The sequence below is a fragment of the Brassica napus genome, chromosome C9 (assembly GCF_020379485.1).
Source record: "Brassica napus cultivar Da-Ae chromosome C9, Da-Ae, whole genome shotgun sequence".
Classification (NCBI taxonomy): Eukaryota; Viridiplantae; Streptophyta; class Magnoliopsida; order Brassicales; family Brassicaceae; genus Brassica; species Brassica napus.
This window is the reverse complement of record NC_063452.1, coordinates 45,220,364-45,246,179: the sequence shown is the minus strand read 5'-3', so window position 1 is coordinate 45,246,179 and position 25,816 is coordinate 45,220,364. Positions and strand designations below refer to the sequence as shown.

The 25,816-nt window shown below is 33.2% G+C and overlaps 2 protein-coding genes and 2 pseudogenes across 2 annotated transcripts; 3 read left to right on the top strand and 1 right to left on the bottom strand.

The window, feature by feature from the left end:
- Positions 1–2,189: 2,189 nt before the first annotated feature.
- LOC106356984 lies at positions 2,190–3,913 on the top strand (annotated as a pseudogene).
- A 1,718-nt stretch (positions 3,914–5,631) lies between these two features.
- Positions 5,632–7,048, top strand: LOC106355756 (probable long-chain-alcohol O-fatty-acyltransferase 4). The gene has a single exon (XM_013795647.3). The coding sequence runs from the start codon at positions 5,931–5,933 to the stop codon at positions 6,948–6,950; it is 1,020 nt and encodes a 339-aa protein (XP_013651101.2). The 5' UTR covers positions 5,632–5,930; the 3' UTR covers positions 6,951–7,048.
- Positions 7,049–10,070: 3,022 nt separating this feature from the next.
- LOC106353599 lies at positions 10,071–15,404 on the top strand (annotated as a pseudogene).
- Positions 15,405–21,610: 6,206 nt separating this feature from the next.
- LOC106353598 (putative lipid-transfer protein DIR1) lies at positions 21,611–22,288 on the bottom strand. Its single transcript, XM_013793355.3, has 2 exons — positions 21,902–22,288; positions 21,611–21,805 (listed from the first exon to the last, which is right to left on the bottom strand). Coding segments are annotated over exons 1-2 (306 nt in total). The 5' UTR covers positions 22,207–22,288; the 3' UTR covers positions 21,611–21,804.
- Positions 22,289–25,816: the final 3,528 nt, after the last annotated feature.

Genomic DNA, 25,816 nt, shown 5'->3' with positions numbered 1-25,816 from the left:
ATATCATTATGAAACGAATGAAACGGAGGAAATAGTATTTTTGGAATTGCATTATATATCAAACAAAAAATAATAATCAACTAACTAGCCAAAAATTCAACTCTATCATTTTTACAATATATACTACATTGTCCTTATCCTAATTTTCATCCTCTTGTTTATTTTTTCTCTCTATAATCTTATTTGCTTAATGTTCTTTAAACTATATAATAAACCAAATATAAAATTCAACTAGAAAAGGTTACATATTTTTTACATATAATATGATTTGAATTTTTAAGAATAGACACTTTTAAAAAAATAGAATAAATAATTTTACATTTTTTCATCATACTACATAGAATATATAGTCATTCTATTCCATATGCTTATTATTTCTTCAGAAATCATATATTTTCTATTTTAAATCTGTCCTACTGTTTTTACTAATTCTATACTCTTTTCTTTAAAAGCATATTCTCAAAATTTACCATATATTCAGTCGTTTATATCAATATTAATTAACGATATGTACTTTTTACTCATAATTTTTATTCATTGCCTAGTCTAATTTAATTTTATTTAAAAATTATCAATATATCTATCATATATCTTTTATTATCATACTATGTATCTATACTATATAAAGAAAGCATAATAATAGTTAAATAGTATAAAAATCTTCTATTTGTAGTGAATGGATTAAAAAAATAATAAAAATAATAAAAACACTAATTTTAGTTATTGACTTCATTTCTCAATTATAGCCTTATAGGTGTGTTGCGCCAAAAAAAAAAAAAAAGCCTTATAGGTGTTATATTCTTCATAGTTATTGAGTTCTTGGTTATTCACAAATTCTCTCTAGTATTTTGTGTGTTATACGCTGCCTTTTTTTCTTGAAAAAAATTCCAAAAAAAGCTATAGCTTTATTTTTTATGGATCTTTGGCAGATAAATTTCCACGTTTATTATTGGGACAGATGTTACACGTTTCTTGTTATCCTCGACGTCACTATCGATAGCTGTTTAGGCCACACACTTGGTAAGTGCAGACATGACAAAGCTGGGAGTAATTAACGAACTTTGTCATGCATTACAAATTTGAACTACAATCCAAACAAAAAAATTATTTTTCTTTTCAAATACATATCAAGAACTAAACTATGATTGGGAACAATGGTTTCATTTCAATTTTTCTTAATATGATTATATTTGATATTGTTTTTCGGTAATCTTATACTTGATATTTTTTTTTTAACACAAACTTATATTATAAAAGGTTCAAAGAGCAACGTTTACAACTGAAGCAGAAAGTCTCGGAGCCCCACTCGACGGTAGAATGAAACTAGAAAACAATACAGAAAAACTAGAGATAGAACCATCTAGGGGCGAGTCGCGCTCAGCGAAATGAAGAAACCCAAAGAGAAGCTTCATCTTCCATTTGATATTTAAATGGTAAGAAAACCCTATTTCCACATGCTCCAAAGTTAGTATTTCCTCCATTTTATGAGTTTAGTAACTTTTAAAGGTTAGTACATACAAATTAAATTTATTTTTAATATTTTATCTTTTCTGAACAAATATTATTAATTATCTAATGAAATACAATTTAACTAATAATAAAAAAATTGTAAAATATCAAATATCAAATAACAGAAAATGTCAATAAAATCTACATTAATATTATCTACTTGAAACGAAAATAATCTCTAAAACATCAAATTAAAACAGAAATTGTATTAAAGCTGAGACTAGTATAAATGAAATAATCATTAAATAGTATAAATCAAATGGAATTTCAATATTGATAATACTACACTAATATTATCTACTTGAAACGAAATAATCTCTAAAAACATAAAATTAAAACAGAAATTGTATTAAAGCTGAGACTAGTATAAATGAAATAATCAAATAGTATAAATCAAATGGAATTTCAATATTGATAATACTACATTTTTTATTAATTGATGTTTTAAAATTATAGAAATAGATTAAGATATTTATTTGTTTCGTTTTAAACAAACATACCGTTAGTTATCTAGCAAATAAAATAAAATAATAAAAATAAACTGCATATACAAATGTTATAAAATATAAAAGTTAATAGATTTTTAATAAAACTTGAAAATGTCATCTAATTTTTAATATATTTTTTAAACGTTATATATTAAAAAAACTGGAAACGTTGCCCAATAAACAAACTAATAAAGTCAACTAAAAGCTTCCAGCATGTGCATTTTGAAAATTACCAATGAGAGCTTTTGATTGTTGGTAGCTTCAAATGCAACCATCCATCCACATTTTGTTCCTATTTATCTTCACTGCCAGTCTGTATATGCACGGTTCCCAAGTTTTTCTTTCAAAAATTAATTTTATTCACTAAAACAATTTTATTCTAGAAAAAGGAAATAAATGTTTCCCCCCAGTTATTCTGTTCATATCCATTAGCATTTTACAATTGTGTTCCTTATTAATGAATACTATGATAGACGACATAAGAAGCTGTTACAATAAAACCCAAATCCTTGTTTTCCATCTCCTGGAGTAGAGATAGCTTCCCATGAAAGTTGCAATTTCTAAAGTCCGAATCTGTTAACATTGTGTCTAGCTGTCAAATCAAATTTCCTTGATTTTTAATAAGAACGTGCATGATTCATCTGATCATATATAACATATAATAACCAAACCAGAATTTAAGTCAAATCCTCGGTGATCGGAAAGAAAAAACAAAGAAGAAGATCTAGAGAGATGGAAGAAGAACTCAAGAACTTCATCAAGGTTTGGTTTTATGCAATCATCTCTGTATCTTATTGCTACTACTTATCATCCAGAATCAAACCTGGTGCTTTACGATTACTCTCTGTTCTTCCAGTTATTGCTCTGTTTCTTTTTATTCCTCTGTTTTTCTCCTCTGTTCACTTCTCTGGAGCCTCAGCGTTTTTCTTCACATGGCTCGCCAATTTCAAACTCATCCTCTTCTCCTTCGACAAAGGTCCTCTTTACCCACTTCCCCAAAACCTCTCCCGGTTCATCTTCTTCACTTGCTTCCCCATCAAGCCTCAGCAAAACCCTAAATCTCAAAACCAGATCCCCAAATGGGTTTTCGCCATTAAAGTCCTCGTCTTTGGTGTGTTGTTACATACGTATGATTACAAACAACATTTGTCTTTCACTACGCTATTGGTTATATATTCTCTGCATATATATTTAGAGCTTGAGATTCTCTTAATGCTCGTCAAAGTTTGGGTCTTTATCTTTCTTGGATGCGACCTAGAGCCACAGTCCAATGAACCATACTTAGCCACTTCTCTTCAAGATTTCTGGGGTCGCCGGTGGAACCTCATGGTCCCGGCGATTCTCCGGCCAGCTGTTTACAACCCGGTGCAGCGAATGGCCGAATGGAAAATGAGCTCTGATCATGCTAGGTTTCTGGCGGTTTTGGCGACGTTCTTGGTCTCCGGTGCAGTTCACGAGCAGATTTTCTATTATATTAACCGTGAGATGCCTACAGGAGAAATCACTTGGTTCTTTGTGTTGCATGGAATTTGCACGGCTGCCGAAGTATTGGTGAAGAAGAGGACGTTTGTGGGGGGGGTGGAAGGTGAGTCCGATGGTTTCACGACTGCTTACGGTAGGGTTTGTTGTGTTGACCAGTGGATGGTTGTTTTTCCCTCCTCTTATAAGGGGTGGCATGTTTGTGAGACTCCCTAACGAAGCCTTGTTGTTTATTGATTCTGTCGAGCACAAGTTCTTTACGTTTGGGTCATGATACGTGGATGTATGTGTGTTTTATTTATAGCTGGATTATGGAATTGTATTACTTTGTGGAATTTCATAATACACTAATTGTGGTTTTAGTTTAGTTGATCATGTAATGTATAGACGTCCTGTCGTGGGAACATCTCTGGTCTTAAATTATCTTTTTTTTATTATCTTAAACTATCTAATTGATGAAATTTTGTGTCAAAACATGGAACCTTATGTTTAAAACGGGTAATATCATTCTAAATGAAGGATTAAGCATCTGATAACAGATATCCACAAAAGGGCATATGGTTCGTCACAACAGCCATAACCTCTTTTAATACCAGATCAGTTTCTCTTTGTACCATCTTTGAGGAATGTGTCTTAACGAGATGTTTGGTCATCGAGGATACTCTGACCTCAATAAAAGGGTTAGTCCGAAGACAGTATTTGTAAATTCAAGAAGATTGAGACGCACAATGAAAAATACTTGCGAAGCAAATCAGTGAAGAAGACTGGTTCAGTGAATGTTTTGTGTTATCGAGGTAATGAATATTATGTTCTAATATATATCAAGAGACGCATGATTGGGACCCTGGTTTGAAACTGTGTATCATATTTGAAATCTTTTTTTAGTCAAGATTCAATTTGATATTTAAATGGTAAGATGTTAAGAATATCAAATATGCCCCAGCAATCATTATAAATTTTTGTCCTGATAAAGCCTAGCCTAGCAAATAGAAATTTTCCTGTTTAACTGTCCATATATGTTCTTTTAATATTTAATTCAATCAAATATTTTTGCTTACAAATGAAATAAATATTTATTTCCGTTTATCAATTCGTATTCTTTAGCATTCTTTGGAAACCGTTTTATTAAATAATGGAGTGTGCACATAAATTTAAAAAAAATGAAGTCATATCTAGTATTTAAAATTTGCCTTGATTTGGTATTACTCTGCGTGACTTGTGTGGATCCTAAAACACACACTAAGTATTTGGTAGTGGTAGTGGTAGTGTTTGAATGTAAAACTAGAGAAGAAAAAGGATGTGAACAACAATATCCTTAGAACACAACGATATAATCAAATTTCGGTTGATAAAAATATATTTTATTGATTAATTAGGGTTGAATACAATAAATGAATGAGATCGAAGTTATAACTGAGATCGATTACAAAATGAACTACTCTCGAGCTTAAGGGTGAGGTCGATATGTATAGCTAATGCTCTCTAGGATTTCACGTGTCCCCTCTATCTCGATATCTCTTTTCCGGATCTCTCTCAACGACTTCCTTGATCCTCGGGATCTCCACGTCTTGTGTTGACCTCATCTCTTTTTTGTTATTGGGCCGGCTTCTTAACTTCCTACTGGGTCCGTCCTTATATTGGTCCGATCACGAATCGACCGAAATTGGGTCCAACAACTTGCACCATATAATTAATTATCCAACTAACTATAATTCGCTTAATAAAAAAATAAACTGCATAATATTAAAATTCATGTAACACAAAAATTAATAAATTTATTGAAAACTGAATATATCATTTAATTTGAAACACAAAATCTCTAAAAAGTTAAATATTAAAAAGACTGAAGCATCAAATATTCAATCTAAACCCTTATACCACTATTTGAATGTCCATGCATATACTTATATACCACATCAGAAGTTGTTCCAGTACAGTAAATAACTATATAAATTAATACTGTTGAGATTTTGATATTTTATTAATTTATTAAATTATTATTCAAAAATGTTTTCATTTACCTTAATATTTTAAATATATATCTTATGCAAAATAAAATTAAAATTTGGTTTTACGGTGTTGGTATTGTATACTCGATATATTTAATAGAGTCAGCTTTTATATAGTTTCTACTGTATATAAATCCATTTTTTCCTTATTTCCCTTCGTTTGCAAGTCATAAAACTAGATATGACCTCAAATTTTTTATTTATTAATTATTATCATATTTATTAATTTTAATATATTTATTAATTTATCAAATATTAATATATAGAGTTTTACTGTAACTAGATCCATCTTTTTCCTTATATCCCTTTGAAGTTGCAAGTCATAACGTCCGAATCTGCTTAGTAACGTGTTTAGCTGTTAAATCGAGTTTCCCCAAAAATAAATAATAACCAAACGAAATTTAAGTCAAAGCCTCGGTGATTGGACAAAAAAGGATACAGAGAGATGGAAGAAGAACTCAAGAACTTCATCAAGGTCTGGGTTTCTATAATCATCTCTGTATCCTATTGTTACTACCTATCAACCAGAATCAAACCCGGTGTTTCAAGATTACTCTCTGTTCTTCCTGTTTGTGTTCTGTTCCTTCTCCTTCCTCTGTTTTTCTCCTCTGTTCACTTCTCTGGATCCGCAGCGTTTTTCTTCACATGGCTCGCCAATTTCAAACTCATCCTCTTCTCCTTCGACAAAGGTCCTCTTTACCCACTTCCCCAAACTCTCTCCCGGTTCATCTACTTCACTTGCTTCCCCATCAAGTCTCAACATAACCCTAAATCTCAAGATGATATCCCCAAATGGGTTTTCGCCATCAAAGTTGTCGTCTTTGGTGTGTTGTTACGTATGTATGATTACAAACAACACTTGTCTCCTACTATGCTATTGATTATATATTCTCTGCATATATATTTGGAGCTTGAGATTGGTTTAATGCTCGTCAAAGCTTTGGTCTTTATCTCTCTCGGATGCGATCTAGAGCCACAGTTCAATGAACCATACTTAGCCACTTCTCTTCAAGACTTCTGGGGTCGCCGGTGGAACCTCATGGTCACTGCGATCCTCAGGCCAGCTGTTTACGACCCTGTGCAGCGAATCGCTGAATGGAAAATGAGAACCGATCATGCTAGGTTTTTGGCGGTTTTGGCGACATTCTTGGTCTCCGGTGCAGTTCACGAGCTGATCTTCTTTTATATTACCCATGAGATGCCTACAGGAGAAGTTAGTTGGTTCTTTGTGTTGCATGGAGTTTGCACGGCCGCGGAAGTAGCAGTAAAGAAGAGGACGTTTATGCGGAGATGGAAGATGAGTCATATGGTTTCACGACCGCTTACGGTAGGGTTTGTAGTTTTGACGACTGGTTGGTTGTTTTTCCCTCCTCTTATAAGAAGTGGCATGTTTGAGAAACTCCCTAATGAAGTCTTGTTGTTCATTGATTTTGTCAAACCCAAGCTTTTTAATTTTAGTTCATGATTCATGGATGGATATATCTGTGTTTTATTTTTATAGTTGGATTATCAAACTGTATTACTTTTGATTCGGACAGCTAAACACATTATTAAGCAGATTCGGATCATCTAGTGTTAATGTCCAATCGTGGAACGTTTCGGTCTATAAGTTTCTAACTGATGAAGTATTAATGTCGAGACATGAAAGCTTATGTTCAGGAATATCTTTCTTGTTCCTTTGATTTTTCTTTTTATCATACCTTTTTTTTTACCATCACCTCTTTAGTTTACAGGCTATTTTTAAAGAAGTCTCCAATTTCATAGCATGATATTTAATAAATTGTTTCTTAAATCACTAAAGAAGTTGGAAACAAGTGAGATATATTTTTGGATTTGGTCTAATTTTTATTATTTGAACTACCGGCTCATAATTATCCAAGTTGAAGTTAAATTTCAATATTCTCCCATAAATTTGATCTTGTCAACCAATTAGGTTCTCTTTTTCTTCTAAATTACTATTAGTTTGGTCCCAAGTATTACTCAATTCTGACCTCTAAGCTTTATTTTGTGTACTTTTTCAGCTGAATTTACAACACTAGATCAACTAACCAGACTCTCCAGAGCAACCGTTTTTGTTTTGTTTTGTTTTATGTTTCGGTCATTTAGTTAAACCGTCCGAACATGAAAAAAACAATTTTTGTGAAGCTCTGATACTTACAAAAGTGGTAAGTCTCACCACTTTATATATCAATTTGAATGAAATGTAGTTGCCTGAAACAGTGAAACCGGAAAAGGAGAACAGAACATGGATTGGACCTGTATGTTTTCTAAGTCAAAAAGCTGGATTAGTTTTGTATTTCCAAAGAAAGCTAAAAAGGGGTTCTAATAGTGGGGATTAGTAGATGTCAAATCGTAAACTGTTAGATCATCAACTTGTTGTTCATCAAATGATTATTAGTTTATTACATAAATCTACACCACGTGTGGATCAGAAACAACATGATTAAAATTATCGCAAATGAGATGCACAAAGGAAGGATCCTCAGTATAGAACATTAATTGGTTCTCGTAAAACCACAAGCCCTTGTTTTTAATTGGTTCTTGTCTATGATTCATCCTAATTCTTCTTACACAAGCAACCAGTAAGTTTGAAAACTTCAGTAAACAATCCATAAAAAAGAGGGATGGGACAGGGATGATGAACTCAACACTTTCAAGTGGTGTAAGCAAAAATGTTTTACAAGTTTTTTTTTTAAATTCTAGGCCATAAAAACTAAACCTTTAATCCGAAATTCTGAATCCACATCTAAAAAAACTAAGGGTATGAATGGAAAAAGTAGTTCGAGCGTTGAAGATCATGAAAATCATGCAGATCAAGCGGAATAAGTGCAGCTCAAACGGGATAAGTGCAGAACAAGTGGATCATGCAGGAAAAATACAAATCAATCAGATAAAGTAATTTATTATAAATTCTGAATAGCAAAAGCAGTTCAAAATTACAAATTATATATTAAAACAATAAAAACTATACCAAAATATCAAAACAAATATTTCAAATGTTATAGAATCGACCGAAATGCATGTAGAATTTTTCATAAGATACTTGTACTTCTTCTATTTTCATTCTAGTTGATCAAGTTTTTCTTTGGAGAACCGGTAGGGTACGCTAATATTAAAATCTTGGTTGAATTTATCACCGCGAAACTTTCTACTAGTGGGTATAAGATCTTTAAAACGGTAATTGGTCATGAAACTTAGTTGATCGTACAACTCAATAAATACTCGTTCTCGGATAAGAGTCCATTTAAAATTGTTTTCTCTCAATAGACATACAAAATTTCAATCATTTACCTATATATTAACTATTTAAAAACATAAAAAAAAATATTAACCACTTATCCGTGCTGACATTTATGTAGGAAGATTTATATCTTCTTCCTTAGAAAATGTTGTGTTTTGTTGGCGATTGGACGTCATGCTTATAATTTTAAAATGACAAAAATATTATTTATGTGGGCTATATAGTTTGAGTTAATCATCGTACATTATTTATAAAATTAGATAAATATATTTTAAGTTAAGTGTTTGTTACAAAATTATTTATTGGCCAAAAAAAGAAAAAAGCAGATCAACACCACCAAATGTTAGCGGGTGAGATCTGGATGTAGATCTCCTGCTTTTTCCATAAAAAGACAAAAATATTGAACTGCATGCAGAACTCCCGTTTGAACTGCTTTTAAAAACATAAAAAGGTGAATGATGATTTTAGTGCGGGAGATATACACTTGTCCCGCTACTCCATTCGAACACTAAATACTAAATTGAAAAAGTATATCCTAAATCCAAAAAGTGGTTAACTACAAAAAATAAGTTTTAAAAAATCTTTCTTTTTTGAGAACTTTTAAAAAATCTTTTTATTATGAAAATTGTAGATTTTTTTATTTGAGAAAGTGATAGAGGAAAAACTGGTTCTTCTAACAAATGTCCAATTATTTTATGTAAATAAAGCGAAATGATTGGAAAAGAAACATAAGATTTAAGAGAGATGGAGGAAGAACACAAGAACTTCATGAAGGTTTGGGTTTCAGCAATAATCTCAATATCTTATTGTTACTCTCTGTTCTTCCCTCACATGGCTAGCCAATTTCAAGTTCATCCTCTTCTCCTTCGATAAAGGTCCTCTCTATCCACTTCCCCCTGATACGTACCTCTCAGTTAATCTGCTTCACTTGCTTCCCCATCAAGCATCAACAAAACCCTAGCTCTTAAATGGGCTTTTGCCATTGAAGTTGCCAACTTTGGTGTGTAAAGTTTTTTTTTTTTTTTGACATAATCTCTATATATTAAAAGATAAACATTTGCAATAAATGTGTTCACACACACATTGACACGTGTCAATCTCACAATTATTTCAATTTTAGAATTTTTACGTGTAAGCTTCACACTAATTAGCAATTAATGTTCGCACACTAATTTTTCTAACTCTATCGTAGATAATTTAATGTGTCCACACACTATTTTTTATATAAATTTAAGTATTTAATCTTACATTATTCAAACTTTTATGTTTTATACTATTTTTATTTTCGGATTTTGAGGATTAAGTATATTTTGATTTTTATTAAAAAAATTACATAATTAAAATGGATAGTCGAATCCGAACCGAATCTGTAATGATTCAAACCAAATTCAAACTAAAATTTGTAAATATCTGAGTCATATTTAAATTTCTAACTCTAAAAATCTGAAACCCGAATAAATCAACTGAATCCGAACGGATATTTGAATGTCCATCCCTTGAAAAACTATACAACAAATTTCTTATTACAACGTAAAATAAATAATTTAATCAATTATTTTACTACATAGTTTCTTAGTGTAAGAGCGTGAGGAAAAAAGAAAGAATAAAAACCCCTTAGAGCATAACTAACGGCAGTTTTTAAAGGGATCCTGTAGGGTTTTTATGACGTGGGCTCTACAAATGGGCTTAGAATCGGTTACCGAAACTATCGAATAAGGATCGACTTTTGTGTGGTTTTTGCACTGTTTGCGGGTCCCACCGACACGTGGCGGCCCGCGATTGGTCCCCTTTTTAAAAAAAAATTTTTAAGACAAAACGAAAAAAAAAGAAAAACAAATTTATTTAAGAAACCGTGTACACGGTTTTACCGTTAATGATGGTCTTAGGGCCTTAAGTGTTTTGATAATTAATCCTAATAGTTAAGTCTAATGAGTAGAAAGAAGCCCATTAGTTAGTTACATAAGCCCAATTAGAAACTCAAGAGTAAGAAGGTTGAACGGAGATCGTCGGAGACGCGATTAAGGAGAACCAGAATCTGATCATCTGAGATGATTGACCCGGATTTTTATCACACTTGGAGTGTATGCAGTTGCAGGTGGTTCTGTCAATAGTGGTGATGATGGAGGTGTAAGGTTTGAAGCATTGACGAAGGATTCTAGCATTCCTCTTTCCATCCAGATGTTGTAGAGAGTTAGTTAGTTGCCAGACCACAATAGAGAGTTTTGATCGCCGAAGTTCCAGCTGTAAGGGCATTGAAAGTAGTGTGATTCCGCCGCCTGATTGCAGAGGACGCAAGTGGGGTCCACCGTTAAGCCACATGATATCAGTCTGTCCTTTGAGGGGATCCGGTTGAGCCATGTTAAGAAGCTGTTCCTTGGGATACCAGACCACAGATACCCAAGGTACACTTACTTAATGACGCTTTAGAATATTATAATTATACATATCACCAGTCTTGAACTTAGTCCAATTGCAACTATCCACTCTGTTGAATCTGCATCATTAGAAAGGTTAATTGAAGTTAGGAATGTCTGGATACACAGTTGCCTGTCTGAACGAGCCAGTCTTATGTTCCAAACTCCCATAGTGTTTGAAGCTCCTCGGTGATAGGTAGTCAAGTAGCTTTCCATAGGGTGACCAGTTGTCTGTCCAAACTTCTACCACATTCCCGGATCCAATCTTGACTTTGATCCATTTATATGCTTCATTCCCTAGTTTCAGTAGTTTGTTTACAAACCATGAATATCGCTGTTTTGGCTTTGTTGACCAGAAGTTGTTGACTGAGCCATTTATGATTTCTGATCTAAACCACGCAACCCATATTGATCCGGAGCAGCTGAATAGTAACCAAATTAGTTTCATTGTGCATGCTTTGTTCCAAGAGATCAAGTCGCGACAGCCTAGTCCACCTTCAGCTTTTGCAAGTGTAATTGTTTCCCCAGCAACTCTTGCTGAATGGGAGCCATCCGACGAGCCATGCCATAGGAATTAGCTACAGAGGGAATTGATCCCTTTGATGCATTGCTTTGGGTAACGTGTGTTGTTACATATATATATGAATACAAAAAATATTTATCTTCGAATGTGTTGATGTGTTACTAGTTCTCTACTCTCTGCGTATATACTTGGAGTTTGAGATTCTTTTAGCTCTTTTAAAAGTTCTGCATATACACTTGGGCTTGGTTCGAAAAAGCGAGCGTTTCTGGGGCCATGGCGCTAAGCGCCTCATGGCGAGGACCTCATCGCTTCGGGACCCCATTTCCAGGCGAGGTACATAGATCCCCGCTTTTCCTCGATTTTCCTCGCTTTTTTTGTTTCCTTAATGCGCTAAAAGCGGCGATTTGTTGTACCTATATAAAAAAAATTGATTCAAAATTGTACACTTAACAAAACGGTTTAGGAAGAATATCTAGTGTATCTAAATATACTCTTATCACGTATTAGGCGGTGTAGAGGAGGGTATCCACAATCCCACTAACTTCGCACACAATCCCACTAACCCCATTTCATCTCCTATACAATAACCTTACAAACCTTAAGTTAAACTCATTAGCTTCTCTTCTCTTGAACTTACGGCAATAGCATATCATTTGCAAGGTTTTTAGTTGATAGTATTAGTAACTCTCTTCTTTTGATATTAACTCTCTTCTTTTGCGACAGTATTTCTTGCCTACATGTTTATGATCTTTTCTTGTTTATAACATGCGTTTGATTCTCCTTATGCCAGTAGCTTTTCTTTAGTATTTGATTCTCCTTATGCCAGTAGCTTTTTTTTTAGTATAAGTGTATGATCTTTCTTGTTTATAACATGCGTTTGATTCTCCTTATGTCAGTAGCTATTCTTTAATATAAGTGTATGATCTTTCTTGTTTATAACATGCGTTTGATTCTTCTTATGTCAGTGGCTTTTCTTTAATATAAGTTTATAATCATGTTTTGTTTATATCATAGATTTTTTCTCCTTAAGTCAATAGCTTCTTCTTTAACGTTAGTTTATTATCATGTCTTGTTTATAGTCAATAGCTTCTTCTCATTCAATGTTTGTCTATGTTGTATTTGTGATCATGTCTGACACTGGAGCTGGATCATCTCAAGGAGGAGGGTCTCAAGGAGTAGGACAACAAGTGGATCCAGGAAGGAAGTATGGAACCATGGTTAACAATAACGTCAACCACTGGAAGTGTATCTTCTGCTACAAGGTGTTAACTGCTGGAATTTCACGGTTGAAACAACATCTTGTTGGCGGGTACAAGAATGCAAGGAAGTGTCTAATCTGTCCAGAACATGTCAGAGTTGAGCTGCAGAATTACATAACCATAAGAGCTGAAGAAAGAGCAGCTCTCACAATGAAGTACCAACCTGCCGTGCATGAAGATGATGTGGACTTGGATGGTGATCAGCCAATACAAAAGGCTATCAAAAGGAAGAACCGTGGTCTTTTGGACAAGTTTGTGATGTCACTGCCTCCTGATGTGTTGAAAGGCAGAAAGGATATGAAAGGGGTGTTTGGAGCTTGTGACAAAGACTTACAACGTGTGGGGAGCCATGGCAAGGTGGTTCTACGATGCTGGGATTCCTTTTAATGCTGCCTCCCATGACAGTTTCAAGAAGATGACAGAGCTGGTCGGGCAGTATGGTATGGGGTTAAAGCTTCCTTCTCAGTATGAGCTCCGGTATCCTTTACTTCAAAAGGAAGTCGCCAATGTTCAAGCTGAGCTGGTTCCTAACAGGGAGGAGTGGGTAGTGAAAGGATGCTCAATCATGTCTGATGGATGGCATGATTCTGTGGTGCAGAAGGACATCGTCAACTTTCTGGTTAACTCACCAAAAGGCTCTGTGTTCATCAGGTCAAAAGAGGTTTCTGAAGTTGTGAAAGATGCTACAATGCTGTTCAAGCTACTCGATGATATTGTTGAGGAAGTTGGAGAGATGAATGTGGTTCAGGTTGTTACTGATAACGCCTCCAACTTCGTGAAGGCTGGGAAAATTCTTGAAGCAAAACGTCCACATCTCTTCTGGACTCCTTGTGCTGCACACTGCCTTGATTTGATGCTGGAGGACATTGGAAAGATAGAGGCAGTGAAGAGTGCGATGAAGAAGTGCATGTTTATCAATGCGTACATCTATTGTCGTGTACCACTTGTGAACATGATGAGGAGGTTCACAGAGCAAAGGAACTTGCACAGGCCGGCTGTAACAAGATTTGCAGCTTCTTTCATCACCATGACTCATTTTCACCTTCAACAAGCCAATTTAAAGAAGATGGTGACCTCAGAGAAATGGAACAAATCGAAATGGCCTAAGGAAGCAGGAGCGAGGAAGCTGAAGTAGTATATTCTTCAAGAGAGCTTCTGGAGGAACATAGCTTATGCTCTGAAGCTAACTTCTCCCTTAGTGAAGGTATTCCGAATGGTTGATGGTGAGAAGAAACCACCAATGGGGTACATCTACACTGCTATGGATAGGGCAAAAGAAGCTACTGCTAAGAGTTTCAAAGGGAAGAAGGAAAAGTATGAGAAGGTGTTTGAGATGATAGACAGACGATGGGACTGTCAGCTACATCAACCACTTCACGCAGAAGGATACTTCCTCAATCCACGTTCATTATGCCCATCCTGCTGATGTTTGTTGTGAAGAAGTGGAGACCGGATTGTACAACTGCATCACAAGGCTGGTTCGAGACAATGTTGTTCAAGACAGGATCATGGTTGAGCTTGAAGTGTTTAAGAATGCAAGTGGGCTCTTTGGTCTTCCCATGGCTATTAGGAAAATGGAGATGAAGTCTCTAGGTAATAACTCTCTGTTTTCAGCTTTGCAACGTTTCATTTCCAGCTAGAAGTGCTTAAGAATGTTAGTGTATTTTTGTATGTTTTTATAGCTGATTGGTGGTCAACTTACGGAAGCTCAGCTCCTAATCTCAGAGATTTTGCTGTCAAAGTCCTTAGTCTAACATGCAGTACAAGTGGCTGTGAAAGAAATTGGAGAGTTTTTCAGCATGTAAGTCTTTGAGATTTTTCTAAATTTTACAGTTAACTTAATGCTATTCATATGTATGACTTACTTTTATTATTAACAGCTACATACTAAGAGAAGGAACATATTAGCTCAAAGCCGATTGAATGACATGGTGTTTGTCAAGTACAATCGGGTTTTGCAGTGTAGGATGAAGAGAAATGATGCAAAGGATCCAATTCCGTTGGAGGAAATTGATGACATCAACGAATGGTTAATGGGGAAGATGGACGGGAACTCCTCCAATGATGAAGATGATGCTTTCGTTCATGATGATGAAGACCTGACTTTGAGTGTGGTGAGTGAGGCAGTAGGAGCTGAAGAACCAGACTACACTACTAGAGGAGCAAAGACTCCTACTTCTGCTAAGAACAACAAAGGGAAAGGAATCACAATGTCCTCAACTCAGAGCAAGCGCTATGGTCCATCACCTTCTCATTTGGAATTGGTTGATGAAGATGATGACGTTGAAGAGGAGTTAGGAGGATACGAGAAAGCTTTGGAGTATAAGTAGAATGATTCTGAATCTGAGTAGAGATTCAGCTATTGGTGTTTTTATTTGCTTTAGAATTTGCTTCTGAATTTGGTGTTTAAATTTGGTATTTCAGTTGGTGTTTTTCTATATGAACCTATGAGTTTTATTATATCTATTTGGTGTTTTTGGTTTTCTACATGTCTTAGTTTTCTTATGTTAACGTAATATATATGTATGGTTTTGTAGTTACCTTTTTTGTTGCAGGTGGACAAAGCGCTCGCTTTGCAGCGCCATGGCGCTAGGCGCTAAGCTCCAACCTCATCGCTTCATGTTGCCACACGCTTTTTCGAACCAAGCACTTGGGTGAGATAGAGTCCAACGGACCATACTTAGCCAACTGTCTTCAAGAATTCTGGGGTCGCCGGTGGAACCTCATGGTCCCCGCGACCCTCCGGAGGGCCATCTACTATCCAGTCCGAAAAATCACCAAGAGTAAAATGAACTCCGATCAGGTTCTGTTCTTGGGAGTTGCCACTTTCATCGTCTCCAGTGCAGTTCACGAGTTGATCTTCTTCTATTTTACTCGTGAAAGACCTACACGAGAAGTCACCTTGTTCTTTGTGTTACATGGAGTTTTCACAGCTGCGGGAGGAGCTGTATGTTCGAGAGACTCTCTAACGAAGTCTTGTCGTCCGGTGACTTTGTCAAGCACACGTTTTCTCGTACTTTTGGTGAATTTGCCAAATCTTTGATTAATTTTTTTCTGTAACTCAATTATCAATTAGACAATCAAATCGTGGTGATCACTCTCTCGGTTATCAAATGACTAACAATATGTTTTTTTTTTGAAAATTAAATTATATATAGATAAAGTAATGCAGTGCTGGCCGGATCTGAGATTTGGGGAGGAGGGGGGGGGGAGTGTAATTTGGGGACTTACTCTTATATATATATTTTTTAAAAATTTTAGGGCCAAGGTAAATGTTTCACTCGACTGTGCCTATTACAATCCTCTTTCATCACTGTTGTTTGCGTTTTGATATCCAATTTCATGTTTGATAAAAACAATGTCGTAATTTGGGGATTACTCTTATGTAAAAAACTTTTAAAAAATCTTGGAGCCAAGGCAAATGTTTCACTCGACTGTCTCGCTTCCTCTCGGCTTTAGTTATATATGTTCACATTCACATACATTAGAACTTCATTAAGGATAATATGAAAACCAACTGCAGAAGACGGTAACAGGTTGGTGACATAACTAGCAGTGTAGTCAGCATCTACCCAGTATGACTAAAATTTAGGTCCAAATGAATATTTCTGTTTTAATAAGAAAGATTAATTATCAACATAAACATAATTCGAATAATAGTAATATTAATTGTATAATAGAAATAGTCATACAATATATTAATCAATAACTTACATTAAATTTTGAAAATGTGATATGAACTAAAACTTTTTTTAACAAAAACATCAATTAAAGATATGTGAATGTGAACATATATAACTAAAGCCGAGAGGAACCGAGACAGAGAACCCCTTTTAAGTATTGGGTGGATGCTTACTACACTGCTAATTATGTCACAAGAACAGATCTCCAACTATCCCAAAGACCCTTGCGGCTGCGTTAAAACATCATGGTTGGACAAATTCTATGGGAGAAGAAATGGAATCACAGCGTCTCAATGAAACTATGTCTCTTGTTCCCAGGGATCCTAACATGCATGTGTTAGGCAGTAGGTGGATACATACGGTGAAACTAAAGGCAAATAGAACTTTGGATAAGCTAAAATCTCGACTTGTGGTGTGTGGTTTTGAACAAGAACAAGGAGTTGCTTTTATTGAGACTTACAGTCCGGTTGTGAGGACTTCAACAATCAGATTGGTTCTTAATGTTACAGTGGGAAATGAGTGGAAAGTGCGTCAGTTTGATGTTAAAAATGCCTTCTTTCATGGGGAGTTAGTTGAGGAAGTCTTTATGGAACAGCCACCTGGTTTTGTCAATCCTTCAAAACCGGATCATGTTTGCAGACTACATAAAGCTCTTTATGGATTAAAAACAGGCCCTCGTGCTTGGTTTAATAAGTTCACAAATTTCTTGCTGGAGTTTGGCTTCAAGTGCAGCCCTGCAGATCCATCTTTATTCACATATCACCGTGGTGACCAAACCTTGATCCTACTACTCTATGTGGATGATGTTCTCTTAACAGGCAACTCTTCCTCTGTGATGGTGTGTTTTGTTAAAGAACTGAGCAGTACCTTCTCAATGAAGGACATGGGCGAGATTCACTAATTATTTGGCATCCAAGCGCAATATCATGATCAAGGTTTGTTCCTCAATCAGTCTATGTATGCAGAAGATATTTTATATGAAGCTGGGATGGCCACAGCGAATCCTATGCCTACACCCTTGCCTACGAGACTGGATGAAGTCTATACAGATACAAAACTGTTTCCTGAGCCGACATTCTTCCGCAGCATTGCAGGGAAACCGTAGTACCTTACTCTTACTCGACCGGACATCCAATTTTCCGTGAATTTTATTTGTCAAAGGCTGCACTCACCCACAATAAGCGACTTCTCTATGCTCAAACGAATTTTGCGATGCATCAGAGGAACAGCTATGTACGGGTTGCATTTGTTCAAAGACAGTTCCCTATCTCTTTCCGCATTTAATAATAGTGATTGTGCTGGATGTCGTGATACACGTCGGTCTACGACAGGTTTCTGTGCGCTCCTTGGCTCTAATGTAGTCTCATGGTGTGCAAAGTGACAGCCTACCGTGTCAAGATCGTCTACTGAAGCGGAATACATAGCTTTGGCACTGACGGCTTGTGAGCTAAGTGGGCTCAACTATATTCTTCGCGATCTCAAGATTTGTCAACCCCATCCTGCTCTCTTGCGGTGTGATATTCTGTCTGATGTGCACTTATATGCCAATCCCAGTTTTCACAGCAGAACCAAACATATGGAGGTTGACTACCATTATATTCGGGAGAAAGTGGCGCTTGGCTTGGTTTAAGTTCGTCATATCCCTGGAGCACAACAGCTCGCTGACATCTTTACCAAGCTGCTCCCATGTCAATCGTTCACTATCCTGAGGAACAAAATTGGTGTAGGGTCTCTACAACCCCCAAGTTTGCGGGGGAGGGTGAGCAATGAAAAATACAAATTTAGTTCTTAAGTTTTGAGTTATTCACAATATTTTGAATTATTCACAATATTCACCGGAGAAAGTTCCACAATTTTTATGATTTCAAACACAAAACTATGATTCATAATCATGACAAAGTGAGCAGTTCTCTTCTCTGCTATTGCTCAGTTTTTTTTTAGTTTTGTTCTCCTTTAGAAAGCCATAACGATTCATAAACTCGTAGTTTGCCGTTTTCATTTAATGTAAACAACATTGGTTCCTCTATGTACACAAGTTATACAAATAAAACATTCCAAAAGTTTGTGACTTATATAGATGAGCCTCTTACTTCACAATTACTATAAAATATTATTTAAAGGTAAATTCTCCATAATTCTGTAGAACCTCTATAAATTACTAATGTTGAAACTTTGAAATTTTATTAATTTATAGAAATATTATTTTATAAAAGTTTCTTTATTTAAATTTCTTATTTTAAAATTTATTTATTTTAAAGTAAGAAAAATATTTGATTTTATCGTATAGACATTAATTGTTATTTTTTTAAATTTTAAATTTATATTAATTCTATTTTATTATTTGGTGTATATAATATATATTGCATAGAATTTATCTCATCAAAAATATATTAAATGTTAAGAAAATATAAAGATAATTTTACTGTGAATATAAAACAAACAACATAATAATAAGTTTTTACTTATATAAAATATATATACATATAAATTATTAATTTATAATTTTAATGAGACCATATATTCACACAGAATTTTCTAAAAAAATTATTATCTTATTATTTTATCAATTTGTGTCAAATTTTGAATTGATCCAACTTGAAACTGATAAAATTTATTAATTTATCTAGTATTAATTTGTAGATGTTCAACTGTATATATGCTCTTTTCATGAAACACTATTGTCACTGGTTTCTTCTTTAGCGTTATAAGACCATCTCTAACCCACCTCTATTTCTATTTCTATATTTTCCTCTAAAATAGAGAAACTCTATTATAGAGGTGAAAATGCTCCAATGTATGCCTCTATAATAGAGTTTCTCTATTTATAGGGGAAAATATAGAGATATGCTATTTTCACCTCTAAATATAGAGGTAAAAAGTAACTTTCCTCTATATTTTCCTCTAAAATAGATGAACTCTATTATAGAGGCATACATTGGAGCATTTTCACGTCTATAATAGAGATCTCTATTTTAAAAAAAATTATAGAGGTGTACATTGGAGATGCTCTAATGTTCGCATTATACATCATATATAACATAACCCAGATCGTTCAAGGATGACTCGTTCGAGAGGTCTCTTTCTTTTCGTCAAGCTTCTTTCGCAAGAGAGGTTTTTTGTCTTACTTCATCTCTATTCTGTAGGCATTTGTGAATCTGTGATAATCTAATTTTATTGGAGATGCATCCATATTTCTATATGTTGAAACAGAGACTCTTAATGTTGCGAAGCAATTAAATTCAAAACGTTTATGCAACTATATTTCATATATATATTTTTGCAGTTTTAATTATGATTTGGGTTCTCTGAAGGGAGGAGGCGTGACGAGTTAGTTTTTGGATATTCAAGTAAGTAAATAACACAATGGATTAAGACAAAACAGTACTTTGTTGATTTATTAAATATATAGAACACGGTTCTTTTATTTATAAAAAGGTGACTGAAAAATAATTGCAAAATCTGGTGGTTTATTCGAATAGAACAACAAAAGACATATTATAACTTAGAGACTTAATCTTGTGGCAGGCCGGCATTTGTCACTTCCAGCTCAGTTCTTCAGTTCTTCATTTGTCACTTTCTCCCTATATTCGACCAGTTTCCAATAACTTTACATAGAAATTAGTTCAATTTAAATATTTGGATAGAGACCAAATAAATATTATCAGTGTTTTCAACATTTACTGTTATTTTTGGATATTTACCTGTGATTATATTGATAATTTTTAGATATTTTCATATTTTTGAATACTTATTAGATATAAAATTTATAATAATTAATATATTTAAGTGTATAACTGTGATTTATATATTTTGGTATCTAAAATATTTTAGTTTGGATTATATTAGAGTCTGGTTATCTAGATATTAAAGATCTATATGAGTACTTAATGTGTTTTAGGGGGTTTATTGAATCTAAAATTTGAAGTGATATGATTTTAGTGAATTTTTAGATGATTTTAGGTGAATATTAGAATTTGGTGTGATTTTTGTTAAACTACTCTAGTATATCATATAAAACCATGAGATTTAAATTTTTAATTTTATAACTAAGAAACACTTTTCAAACACCCTAAAAACATTTAAAACCCTCGAAAATCTCCAACTTAAATTTTGTTCAACAACAATGGATTTCAGAGTTTTTTATAAAATGAAAAGTTCAATAACACTTGATTTTAAAATATTTTTTAAAATCCTTGTTTGAATAACACTGGACTTGTCATTTTAATACAAATCATCTGAAACTCTTAGTTGAATACACTCTCCTTAGTTTGTGTTTAGTATTACTTTTAAATCTAGTTCGGTTCGGTTCTTCGGATCTAAATATTTACCCATACTTATTTTCTTCTGCTAATATAAAGCAACATAAAATTAATGTAAAACAAATATTCTTGGCTTATTTAATATACATAATTATTGGATTATACTTTAAGAATACCAATAAAATTGACTAGGCGTCGTGTCAATATTGTTGGACATCTTGCAAAATTGACGTAGTCTATAACCAATAATGTGTATTTTCTTATAAAAATTCTTGGTAACTATAACAAAAACACGATACAATCGAGTGAAAGAGATTAGAGTTGCATGTAAAATAATGTGACCGCTTTAATTGGCACCTCAATTCTATTTTTCAATTGATTTCATGAATTTTTTTTTCTTGTAAAGCTTTTCTGATTTTTCTAGCAATCTTATTATGTTTTTAATTCTTGGTCTTGGTCTGATATGAAAATTTCGTTAAAAAAAAATCAATACTTGGTTAGACTAAAGATCTGACTTTGTGTGTGATGTTTTTCTTTACATCAGTTTCCTTGACTCATAACCAGTCACAATTATTTGTTGCTTTCGTGTACAAAAACCTCAACCATGATCAAGTTCGGCAAGATATGAAACTTTCAATTTCTAAGAACATTTTCATTCCAACATTTTAGTTGATATGATTCTTAATGATTTTGTATTTCTTTCTTTATTGATTTTGGATATTAAAGTAAGTAAATAACACAATGGATTAAGACAAAACAGTACTTTATTTATTTATTAAATATATAGAACACGGTTTTTTTATTTAGAAAAAGGTGACTGAAAAATAATTGCAAAATCTGGTGGTTTATTCGAATTATATAGAACAACAAAAGACATAACAACTTAGAGACTTAATCTTGTGGCAGGCCAGCATTTGTCCCTTCCAGCTCAGTTCTTCAATCTGCGTTTTAAAGAAAGAATAAACAAAATTAGCGTAAGACTTTCTCCTTATATTCAACCAGTTTCCAATAATTTTAATGGTACTTTTGATTTTTACCATGGCAAACAAGAGGGATTTTTAGTAATGCCACAATTGGTCCCTAGAGCCTTGATTTTTGCGGGGTCAAGCCCGGACCTGGTGAAGTACGGGCAGAGACATTCAAGATTAGCGGCTTTGGCCACCTTGCAGCATTGGGGAGTGGGAGGTGGTGGGTTGTTTCCAGTGACAGCTGGACTACATTTCTTCAAGTCGTTTGTGTTGACGCCACATATGGGAATGCTCGTAGCTTCTTCAATCATCAACGCGGCGGTTACAACCATCACAAGAGCTGTGACGAGGATTTTGGTATTGTTCTTACACATTCTGTCTTTTTTTTTTGTTTATCTTAGCCCTCGTTTTTTCTCTCTCTCTCTCTCAACTCTATCGTGATCCCTTAAATGTAATGAGCTTCCTATATAGCAACCGTAGAGCCATATCACGGGTCTTTTGCGTCGAAAATTAGTAAGCAAGGGGACAAATGTGGTAGACCTTAGTTTCATGCATAAGTCTCCGGTAGAAATTTCTCCTTTACGCGTCTCAATGGGTTTTGGTCTTTGTACTTTGACTTGCATTTGTCACTGCCCTCATATAATATATTTAAAACCAAAGCAAGAAATAAAAATAGTCATAGCTATTTTGTGATGTACCACCAGGTCTCTGATTTGTGAACTTGTATCTTATTTAATTACAACGAGAGGTAAACTTAAGTGGTATTCAAATATAAAATTTATGCTAATTAAGAGCATCTCCAACTTATTTATATATTTGTTTTTATAATAATTATTAGAGGTAAATTTATTTTAATTTTATCTCTGTTTTTGTTATATAACAAAGATTGTTATTTTTCCTCTATAATCAGAGAATAAATAACATCAGGAAAATATTGATTTTGTCAAAAAAATTTGGATTATATTTTATAGTGAAAAAAGCAATGAGTCGAAATGTCAAACCCTATGATGGTATTTGAAACTTAACAAAAAAAAATTTACTTCACATTAAAAAAAAAACAAATTGTTTGAAATGAAAAAAATGAAAAAAAAATTAAAATCGATTTTTTTCAAACTTTTATATATTTTATACATTTCATAAAACGATAAAATATTGAATTATAGTATTTTTAAAATAAGAATATTATTTTAAATAAAATATAAATTTTAAAAGTTATTTCAAAAATTCTGATTTTTTTTTCAGAAAATCTTTAATTTCTTTTAAGATTTACCCAAATATCAAATTTTCTTGGATCTACTCAAATATTGAATTATCTCAAATCCTTGATTCAATAAGTTTAGAATCCCTTTGAAATAACTTAAATCAGTTACCAAGAAAATATTCACCAACAGAAGAATATATCATCATCTCTTGAAAAATTAAATTTTAAAGAATAAGTAATTAATATTAAATCGTATAGTTATTGCAAATCAATAAAGAAAGATAAAATACTATATGTACCAAGCAACTTCTGTACTTTTTGTACAACAATTTAATCGAAACAACTTTTGTAAATTTTCATGTATTCAAAATATCATCTTAACTTTAATTTTGTAACATTCTCTAATTGGATCAATGTTCTCAATTAAATTTTTATTTTTTTTAGTTTAAAAGTAAACTGCATTAATTAAATTCCTAAATATCAATATTTTAACTACAAAGAAAAAATAATTATTTTAAATAGGAAAGGAATAAATATTATTTCTGGTCGTTGTATACTTATGTTGAGAGATCTTCCATGAGTCACTCTTAGTGTGTTTTGAAACCTAACCAAGATAATGAACCGGACAACTTACCGGGTCAATGAATTATTGGATCGACCGCGAGTGAACCGCATGTTAATAATTAATTAGCTTGTTATATAATAATATATTATCTATTAAAAATATAAAAAATATTTATGTTTTAAAAATCATTTGGAATAATACGTAACTTTAGTTTTCTTTATTTGTATTTTCACTTCAAATACAAAATATCAATAAGAAAAATAATTTAGAATATTTAACAAATTTTGTAACAAGTTAATAGTTATGATATATAATAATAATATATTCAAAGTTAAAATTCTGAAGTATTTAAATGTCTAATGTGAATAATAAAATTAAATTTTAAATCCAAAATAAGCTAAAAGTAAAGCATAAAATTGTAATAGATTGACGATAACAAAAAATAAACTAATACCAAATCACAACAACAAGTTTTGTTAACAGATTCATAATCCCCATGATCATAGAATTTTTTATTTAAAAAAAAAACTAAAACCTAACTTCTTCATTAGAATACGAAACAGATTCTAATAATTTAACTGAAAACAAAAAAAAAATATTTCAAATTTACGTATTGGTTCAAACCAGTGTTTCAACCGGTAGCCAGGTTTCCGGGTTTAACAGTTTTTGTGGATTTTAAATAGTTTTTATATAATGGTTTTTTCTTAAAATCCAAACTGGATTATATACCGTATCAACGGGTATACCGGTTCGACCGCGGTTCCTGGTCGGATTTCAAAACACAACTTTTTTGTTTTTCTAAAACAAAAATGTACAAAATTCTCTCTTTTAATGAGAGATTCTGCAATCATAGAAAATATTTTTGTATGATACAATTATTAATATTTTTATTGATGAAAATTCAATGAATAATTCTGAAAATTTGATAAGTAATAACTAATACTATAATTGAAAAGTCTAAAAACTTTGTTTGCATATAAACATTAATAAAAAGTTTAATATAAAAAATTAGCTAAAATTTTTCAGTCAAATTTGATGTCAAAGTTAATGGCCTGAGTAACTTATGTTATAGGTAGGACCTGATTTTTAGTCAAGTCGTCTTTTGAGTCCAAAATGAGTAAATAAACCGACAAATGTGGGAGACCCTAGTTGCATGCATAAAGACAACTATCATAGACTCAAATCCATCCCTTCCTTGAAGCTGGTAAAGCACAAGCTTTAGGCCACCAATTAGTAAAATAAATTTTGGGCCACATGTCTAAAATGTATATTGGTCAGGCGGCTTTATTTTTTAGTTAGGTGCTATTCATTTACTCGTTCATATAATCCATCTGAGTGAGAGTGAAGATACAAATTGATGTTTATTTTGTGTATTAAAATGCCACTTCCAACTGGATCACTTAAATTCTTTAAAAATCACTTTAAATTCTCGTCTAAATGAAAATGAGCTTTCATGAAAGGTTATCTGATTTGTCTAGGAAACCAGATCAGAACATAACAACTAATATAGTACAGATCTCTATGAAAATATTTTGTTATCTTAGCTAAGGAATTAGACGATACATTTTTCAGAAGGAGGAATAAACACAATTATAATCGAGAAGTTTGGAAATATATTCTTCAGTCTTAATAGCTCTTTCAGTCCAGTGGAAAAGTTTGGCTACGCTCCTGGATCTTGAATAATTGAGCTTAGGTCTTTACGGCTGGTGCCAAAAACCGGTCGTTGATAGTTGTATCATGCACTCCATTGCCCATAAAAGCACTTTAAGTTCCTAATGTAGTGATGAAATTTTTCTTCATTGATTTCTTGCTCCCAAATGTTGAATTTCTCCTCTGGAGTTTTTTCATGTCCATCCACAACCACTGAAGAATGCGTCATGTGTCCATAATCCATCTATCATACTTCTCTCTGAGATTGTAGCTTGCTCAGAAGATTGTCACACAAATTATATTATTTCTTGTCTATTGTTAGCATTAAACCAAGCAAGAAATTCTGATTCCGAGTGTCTAACAGTTTCTATCAGGTCTTTGTCTATCCCTATGAATAGTTTATCATTTTTTATTTTCCAGATATACTATATAATCCAATAGTATGGATCTTTATCCAACTCAGGGTCTTCAATATAATTTTTGCGGGAATAGATTATATATTTGTGTAATGACTTGCGCCGAGAAAAATCAAAGGTGGAGACCGGTTGCTGCTAGAGACCTTTGTAAA

What these genes read in the sequence shown, in the direction of transcription:
- LOC106355756 (XM_013795647.3), top strand. Translation starts at nt 5,931, where the DNA reads ATGGAAGAAGAACTCAAGAACTTCATCAAGGTCTGGGTTTCTATAATC.
- LOC106353598 (XM_013793355.3), bottom strand. Translation starts at nt 22,206, where the DNA reads ATGTGTAAGAACAATACCAAAATCCTCGTCACAGCTCTTGTGATGGTT.